This window comes from Orycteropus afer, unplaced genomic scaffold (assembly GCF_000298275.1).
Source record: "Orycteropus afer afer isolate SDZICR_OR568_19922 unplaced genomic scaffold, OryAfe1.0 scaffold00021, whole genome shotgun sequence".
NCBI classification, from domain to species: Eukaryota; Metazoa; Chordata; class Mammalia; order Tubulidentata; family Orycteropodidae; genus Orycteropus; species Orycteropus afer.
Genome location: NW_006921608.1, coordinates 8,724,605 through 8,734,093, shown reverse-complemented (window position 1 = coordinate 8,734,093; position 9,489 = coordinate 8,724,605). Strand labels below are relative to the sequence as shown.

Here is a 9,489-nt window from a genome sequence, read left to right as displayed (position 1 = left end):
TGAGTCGGGTCTGACTCGATGGCACATAACAACAACAACATTTACCTGATATATAGCAATGACCATATGTATTGGCTATAGTTATCTATTTAGATTTTAATTTTAAAAAATATATGATACTGTTGGAAGTCAGGTTGAATTGAAGAAGTGAAAATTATTAATGAAAATAGGGGTCAAGCATGGATTAGCGCTACCAAGCTTATGTTCAATCCTATTCTGGATAACTAAGGTCTAAGAAAGGAGGTAAGAAAAAATAAAAGAGTGCAGAGTATTTCATTCTAGTCAAAGGGAAGAGCATGCATAAAATACAAAGAAACTATAATGGGACACATTACACTTAAACTTGGTGGGAGATCATCAGAGAAAAAGTGTTACTGAAATTACAGAAAAAGTTAATAAAACTGGCATAGCTATTTGGAATTCATTGATACCAAGTGTGAAAAAGGAAGTGTGTTTTTGTTGTTACATAACTATAAAGACTCTTAGAGCTCTATTTTATATAACTAATGATTTTAGATTGGAACTTTGAAACTGCTTTTTAAAGTCAAGTTTTGTGAGATATTGCTTATTTACAGTAAAATTCACTCTTGAAATACACATCTGGGTGAGTTTTGACAAACATACATAGTCATATATCTGTCACCAGAATCAAGACAATATTTTCTTCACCCTAAAACATTCCTGTATCCATTTGTAGTCTAACCTCTCTCTCTACTCCAGCCCTTGGCAACCATCAATTTGATGTCTGCCTCTATAATTTTGCCTTTTCCAGAATGTCATGTAAATAAAACCCTATTGTATTTGTTGTTGTTGTTATGTGCTGTCGAGTCGGCCCGACTCATAGCGACCCCTCCTTGGGTTTCCGAGGCAGTATCACTACGGAAGTAGGATTGCCCAACCTTCCTTCCGAGGAGTGGCTGGTGGGTATAGGAATGGGCAAACTGTGCCCTGTAGCCAAATCAGTCCCACTGTCTGTATTTTATAACTGGTGAGTTAAGAGTGGTTTTTATATTTTAAAATAGTTGAACAAAATTTAAAAAAGGATAATATTTTGTTGCTGCAAAAAGACACAAAATTAAAACTCAGTGTTAATACAGCCATGCTCATTCATTGATGGACATGTAGTCCTTGACTTACAATAGGGCTCTGTTTTGACTACTCTATTGTAAGTCAATTCTGATGTAAGTCGAATACTTCTTCTTTTTTTTTTTTTAGTTTTCATTATTATTGCCTTTTATTATCAATATCTATAAATCCAATTTTTATTGTCTTTGGGTGTTGGAAACATGACATATAAACTTACATATATGATAACATCAGCAAATTATATACTGCAATATTGTATGTAGTGCATATTACTAATGATAAAATGTACAAAAAAATAACCCAAAGGAATGGACAATTGTAAGCACAGTTAATTGTAACTAAAAGATGTCATCGGTTGAGGAATATCTGTATGTCAACAGCTGCTTTCTGATTCATGCTTTTCATGTCTTATTGAAGCAATCTTTGCCTAACTTATCTAAGAAGTCATTATTTAAACCAAAGTCACCAAATTTTTCTTTAATGTTTCTTTGTAGAAATCATACAGGTTTAGTCAGTATATTTAGGTCTGGTTTGTTTGAATTAATTTTTGTATAAAATGTGAGATTTGAATTCAGGATTATTTATTTTTCAACATGGATTCCAGTTACTTTTTTAAATGTAATTTTCTCATTGCTTTAAAGAGTATTCTTTCTGCACTAAATTATCTTGACACATGTATAAAAAAATCAATGACCATATAAATGTTGGATTATTTCTGGATTGTCTATTCTATTCCATTGACTTATTGTTTATCTTTGGCCAATACCGTATTGGCTTGATTACTGTTACTTTTATAGTAAGTGTTGAAATCAGGTAGTGTGAATCCTTCAACTTTCTTTGTTTTCAATATATTTTGCCTGTTTTAGGTCTTCTGCTTTTCTGTGTACATTTTAGAGCCAGCTTGTCAATTTCTACAAATATTGTGATGAGATTTGAGTGGGACAGTATTGAATTTATAGATCAATTTGGAAATAATTGATGAATAAACAATGTTGATTTTACTCATCAAAGAATACAATATATTTCTGCTATTATTTAGGTCTCTTTTGATTCTTTATCGGTGTTTTACAGTTTTCACCATAGAAAGCCTCCACATATTTTGTTAGATTTATACCTGAGTTTTTCTTTCCCTTTTCTTTCCCCTCTGTCCCCTCCATTCTCTTTCTCCTCCCTCCTTCCTCCTTCCCTCCCTCCCTCCTTCTTTCTTTTGGCTGTTGCAGACTGTTTTTAAATTTTTGATTTCAAGTTGTTCATTGCTAGTGTATAAAAACACAATTGAATTTTATATATAAATCTTTTATTCTGTGACCTTGCTAAAATCACTTACTTTTTACAGGAGCTTTTGTCTAGTTTCTTTGGGGTTTTATACATAGACAGTTAACCATTTGCACAGAGACATTTTTATATCTTTCTTTCTGATTTGCATGACTTTTATTTCTTTTTCTTGCCTTAATACATTGGCTAGGATTTCCAGTTTGATGTTAATTAAATGTAGTGAGAGAAGACACCTTGCCTTGTTCTTGTTATTAGGGAAAAAGCACCCAATCTCTTACCATTCAGTCTAATACTAGCTGTAGATTCTTTTGTAGATGCCCTTACCAGATTAAGGAAATTTCTGTCTATTTTGAGTTTGCTGAGCAGTTTTATCAAGTGATTTCTCTCACCTTATTTTGGGCTAATCATGTGTTTTTTCCCTCTTTAGTCTGTTAATATGGTGAATTACATTACTTGATTTTAGAATATGGAAGCAAACTTGGATTTCTAGGTTAAATATCATCTGTAATGTATTATCCTTTAATATATTACCGATTTTCACATGCAAATATTGTGCTGAGGATTATTACATTTATTCATGAAGAATATTGGTGTATAGATATCTTTTCTTGTAATATCTTTCTATATGTACAGTGGTTTTGGTATCAAAGTAATTCTGGCTTTATGAAATTAGTTAGAAAATGTTTCTTCTTTTATTTCCTGGAAGAAGTTGTGTATAATTGGTATTTTTTGTCCTTTAAGTGTTTGGTAGAATTCACTGATGAAACCATCCAGACTAGAGTTTTAATTTTTAGAAGGTTTTTTAAACTAAGACTTAAATTTCTTTAATAGAAACAGGATTCATGCTATTTATTCTTAAGAAGATGTGGTGGTTTCTGTCTTTCAAGGAAATGGTACATTTCTCATATAAGTTGTATAATACAAGTTGTATTACAAGTTGTATAATGGGTATAGAATTATCAAATTGTTTGCAGTATATACTTAAAATGTTTATGTCTGTGAAGTCTGTAATAATGTCTACTCTGTCATTCTTGCTGTAGGTAATTTGAGACTCCTTTTCACCTAGGTCATTTTGAGTAAAGGTTTATCAATGTTGTTAATTTTTTCACGTTACCAGCTTTGGGTTCATTGATTTCTGCTTTAATCTTTATTTATTTCCTTTTTTTTGCTTTCTTTGAGTTAAATTTTCTATTATTTTCTAATTTCTTATGGAAACAAATTAATGATTTGAGACATTTTTCCTTTTAATGTAAACATTTATTTATATGCATTGTTCCAGTTTTCCATGCAATATTTCCAAGGAGTATACAAAGATATATACCTAGGCTCTGGTGCACAGTGGTTAGGCATTTGACTGCTAAGTGAAAGGTTGTCAGTTTGAACCCACCAGCCACTCCATGGGAGAAGGATGAGGCAGTCTGCTTCGATAACAATTTACAGCCTTGGAAACCCTATAGGGCATTTCTACTGTGTCCTACAAGGTTGCTGTGAGTCAGTATCGATGCAATGGTAATGGCTTTTTGTGTCATACTCCAGCCTCAAAAACTTCTTTTAAGTTCCTTATGGTACAGATCTACCATCAAGGAATTCTTTTAGCTTTTGTTTGTCTGAAAAAGTCTTCACTTTTCCTTCATTTTTTGAAACATAATTTGGGTATGGGGTCCCAGATTGACATTTTTTTTCTTGTACTTTATAGATGTCTCTGATTTTCCCTGAACCCATCAGACAGTCGAAGTTATAAGGCTATGAAGTAAAGTGAATTCCAAATAGTGCCAAGTCCCATCAAGGAGAAATGAGACACCTCTAACTGTTTCATCTTTGGTGGAGGCCAGGAGAAAGTGGTGATGGGAGTTTCTGCCCCTCCTTTAGTGATAAAAGACTTACGATTTTTATCAGAGTAGGTTCCTGGGCCCAAGAGAGTTCCTTCTCTTTTTTGGGTGGAGGTTTTTTCCCTTCGACCTTTCCCCTAGCTGCAGTGGATCTTTGCCTGTGTCCTGAGGATGACAGTCACTTTCCCTAATGGCTTAAAAGTTTTAGGTTTTTTTTAGGAGAGAAGGTCCTGGAGCACTATGCCTGTCACCCAGCAGCCACTAGTCACCTCTTTCACACCTGCATATGTGTCTCCCCCAAAAAAGGAGTAGGTTTTCTTTGTTTTCCTGCCATGCTGTCTCATGATTACCTTGTGAAGGGCTTATATGCTTGCAGGTGTTGTGAACTTCCCTTGAGTCTCGGGCCCCCTGTTATTCCAGACTGTCGTGCTAACCCACACTTGGCCTATAACAGTTTTGTTAAAATTTTAGCTGATTTCTTCTTACTTGCCTGTATGGTGGCCACCACTTTCTCCTATGTTCTGCCAAAGGTGAAACAGTGTATCCCATTTCTTGTTAGTGGGACTTGTCACTCTTTGGAATTCAGATTATTTGATTGCCTTATAACTTCAACTGTCTAATGGATTTAGGATAAGTTATAATTTGTAGATTATTCATCATTGTGTCGTTGTTAAGATGGGAGCTTTCTACTTCTAAGCAGGACTAATTGTTTTTAAACGTTTTCAGTTTTCTTTATAAAGACAATGTAAGTGAAAAGTTTTATCACTATATATATATCACTATATGTAATTATACTAATTACACTAATTAGAGTAAATAATAACTGTTTCTAGGTATTTAAAAAAAATCTTTTTGTTTTACTTTCAAAGTGAAATTGGGTTTAGTTTGATTTGCACAGCCTCACTTGGTCAGCTCTTAATATTTTTATTACTATTTTTTAACTTTTTATTGTGATTTGGGTGAAAGTTTATAGAACAATTTTGATTTTCTGTTCAACAATTCATGCACTTTTTGTTTTGTAACATTGATTGCCGTGTCCCCACAATTCTTCTCACTTCAGCTCCTAATATTTCATAGTGTTTTTATAGGCACCTAATGTCCAGACTTTTGAACAGATTTAAATAATTAGTGAGAGCACTCATCCAGTGTTTTTCCCTCTGTTTGAATATGCTGATCACTCCAATTTAGACTCAGTCTCAATTGCTTGAAAATCACAAAGTTTGGCTTCATGTGTAAGTCAGATTAGCTCTCTCTATTTCAGAAACTAAATTGTTGAAAAATAATGTAAAAATCTTAGAGCATATGATAGAATTTATGTTACAAATGGTAGGTGGGAATTTTAGAATTATATCAAAGAATTATCTCTGTAAACACATTATTAATTGGTTCTTAAATTAACATGCATGTCAGAGGACAGAACTCGTTACAACACTTTTGTGATACGATGTACCACACATGATGCTACCCTATAATTAGAAAATTTTAATTATTTTTTTCTTATTCTGAATTGTTTTGGTTATAAAATTGTGTCTGCAGATTGTGGCGATTACTGTTGTTTTGAGACCATCAAGAAGCCAATATAAAACATCTTTTCTCTCCGCAGAAAATTGCATCAGCAGTTTGAAATGTATAAGGAGCAGGTGAAGAAGATGGGAGAAGAATCACAGCAGCAGCAGGAGCAGAAGGGCGATGCCCCAACCTGTGGGATCTGCCACAAAACCAAGTTTGCTGATGGCTGTGGCCATAACTGTTCCTATTGCCAAACAAAGTTCTGTGCTCGTTGTGGAGGCCGAGTGTCATTACGCTCAAACAAGGTACGGAAATGACATCAATTGCACATAACAATTATCTTACAGTTAGGCATATTGTTAGTAAGGTTAAAAAGATAGCTACAGTTATCATTCAGATGAACCAAAGAACAAAAAGCCTTCTCTGATGTCTTCAATTTAGATTAAAACTAAACCAAACTCACTGCCATCCAGTCGATTCCAATTTGTAGAGACTGTCTTTGGGTTTCCGATGTAGTAAATCTTTACGGAAGTAGATTGCCCAGTCTTCCTTCTGCGGAGTGGCTGGTGGGTTTTGAACCACCAACCTTCTGGTTAGCTGTCACATGCCTTAGGCACTATGCCACCAGAACTCAGATTAAAGAACTTTTTTTCTTTTTAACTAAAGTGAAAAGATAATTGTTTCAATTCATTTACCTTATGCTTCTTTTAGAATGTAGGATTTTAGATTTTCAACAATTATGAAAGAAATGCAGTTGGTCTAATTCCTTTATTTACAGGTGTGGAAAACTCAAATCCATGAGACTAAAAATTCATTCTCAAAGTCACACAAGTGACTAACTTTATGGTTGGGACACAGCTTCTTCCAGTACTACACATACTTTTACAAACTTTATAGATCTTCTCTTTCTTTTGTCTCTGTTTCCTGTTTTTCAAAAGAGGCTGTTTTGAGTTTTGAGAGTCTGTTTTCTAATTTCCTGTTTCTGTTGCTTTAATGTTAATAAACTAAACATTGGACTATGGAATTTAAGAAAGAAATGTTGAGGTGTTTCACACCTCTACTAGTGTTTTGTAGTTTATCCATCCACTTTAGGGGATATATTAGTGATACCCAAAGAATGATATATTGAAATTAGCAAAAGCAATATATGAAAGTGTTTGTCTCAGTAAGGTCTGTAGAATTTGTGTTTATCTCCTCATTCTAGTATCTTATCATTCAGTTCTTAGCTGGTGTTTAAATTGGAAGCTTTTATCGTTAAATACATCAATCAGTTGTCGCCCAGTTGATTCTGATTCATGTCCACCCTATGTGTATCAAAAAGAGAGAGAGAAAAAAAAGGTAGAACTGTGCTCCACAAGGTTTTCAAAGGCTGATTTTTCAGAAAGAGATCACCGGTATTTCTTCTGAGGTGCCCAAATTTCCAGCCTTTTGGTTGGTAACTGAGCATCTTAACCATTTGGGCCACCCAAGGACTCCTTTAAATATAGTATCTAGTGGGAATTTGTTAACCCTGTGTGATTCAATTTCCCCCTGTTCTTATTGTTTTGTTTTGCCTAGAACTAATATTTTTATTTTCCTTTATCTTTCTGCCTGGTTTACCTTATTATTATTATTATTATTGTTTTCCCCTTGCCTGATTTCATTGGTTAAAAACTGGTACAATTTTGAACAGAAGTGATGAAAACAGATATCCTTGTCTTGTTCTTGATCTTAGGGGTAGATCACACAGTCTTTCACTGTCACACAGGATGTTAACTCTAGGCTTTTCTTAGTTTGCTGAGACTTTTATTTTTTTTAAGCAACAATTAATGGCTGTTGGATTTTGTCAAATGCTTTTTCTGCATCTACTGAGATTAGTCATGTGTTTTTTTCTGCTAATATAGTAAACTACATTCATTATATAAACCATTTTTATTATTATAAGAAACATATAAAATAAAATTTGCCATTTAATCATTTTTAAGTGTACAATTCAATGTCATTAATTACTTTCACCCACCACACATCTGTAATGTCACCACCATCTATTTCCAAAACTTTTGCATCAAAATATTAAAACAATAGCAACAAAAGGAATGATAAAATGATTCATAAACATAATGAGCTCAGCACAGAAAATTATATGGAACAAAGAAACTAGGAATACCATGAAAAAACACATAACAAAATGACAGCAAGCAATTTATACTTGCTGATAACTACACTGAATGTTAATGGATTAAATGTACCACTCAAGAGATGGAGAGTTGCAGACTGGATAAGAAAACATAACCCATCAATATGCTGTCTACAAGAGACACAACTTAGAGATAAAGACAAAAATAGACTAAAAATCAAAGGCTGGAAAAAGATATATCAAGCAAATGGCAACCGTAAAAGAGCAGGACTGGGAATATTAATTTCTGATCAAATTGACTTTAAGACAAAAACCACCATAAGAGACAAGGAAGGACATTATATAATGATTAAAGGATCATTGAAAAAGATGATATAACCATAATAAATATCTATGGACCCAATGAAAGAGCCCCAAAATACATAAATCAGACTTTAAAGAGTTGAAATGGCAAATAAATGACCCCACAGTCATAGTGGGAGACTTTAATATAACACTTCCAATGAAAGATAGAACAACTGGAAAGATGCAGAAGAGCTAAACAATACAATCCACCAACTTGACCTAATAGACATGTACAGAGCACTCCACCCAACAACAGCAAAAGAATATACATTCTTTCCTCGTGCACATGGAACATTCTTCATGACAGACCATATGTTAGGCCATAAAGCAAGCTTTAATAAATTTGAAAACATTGAAATACTGCAAATTATCTTCTCAGATCACAATGCTATAAATTAGAAATCAACAATAGGAAGATCAACAGAAAAAGAGCAAACACATGGGAACTGAACAACACCCTCCTTAAGAAAGACTGGGTAAGAGGAGAGATAAAAAATGAAATTAAGAAATTACTGGAATCAAACAAGAATGAAAACACAACGTACCAAAATCTTTGGGACACAGTGAAAGCATGATCAGAGGGCAATTTATAGCAATAAATGCACACATAGAAAAAGAAGAAAGAGACAAAATCAACACTTTAAACCAACATCTCCAGCAATTAGATAAAGAATAGCAAGAAAAGCCTACAGTCACCAGAAGAAAGGAAATAATCAAGATTCGAGCAGAAATCATTGAAACAGATAATAGAAAGAATAGAAAAAACCAACAAGACCAGAAGTGGGTTTTTTGAAAAGATTAATACAATTGACAAATCACTGGCAAATTAACAAAGGAAAAGAGAGAGAATACAAATAACATGAATAAGAAACAAAATGGGCGACATTATAACAGAACCAACTGAAATAAAAAGGATAATATCAGGATACTATGAAGAACTGTACTCCAAGAAATTTGAAATTCTGGAAGAAATGGACAAATTTCTAGAAACATACCACTTGCCTAAACTCACACAGATTGATGTGGAAAAGTTGAACAGATCCATAACAAAAGAAGAAATTGAACAGGTCATCAAGAAATTACCAACAAAATAAAGTGCTGGCTCAGACAGTTTCACTGGAGAATTCTACCAAACATTCAGAGAAGAACTGACACCAATTCTACTCAAACTATTCCAAAACATACAAAAGGATGGAATCTTCTCTAATTCATTTTATGAAGCAAGAATAACCTTGATACCAAAACCATGCAAAGACATCACTCAAAAGGAAAACTACAGACCAATATCCCTCATGAATATAGATGCAAAAATCTTCAACAAAATCCTAG

The 9,489-nt window shown here is 33.6% G+C and overlaps 1 protein-coding gene across 1 annotated transcript in view; it reads left to right on the top strand.

Moving 5' to 3' along the window:
* Positions 1–9,489, top strand: part of RIMS2 (regulating synaptic membrane exocytosis 2) — a 726,314-nt gene that overhangs the window by 129,059 nt on the left and 587,766 nt on the right. The window contains exon 4 of the mRNA XM_042783638.1: positions 5,794–6,004. Within this exon, the coding sequence (XP_042639572.1) occupies positions 5,794–6,004 (211 nt within the window). The remainder of the gene's footprint in view (positions 1–5,793; positions 6,005–9,489) is intronic.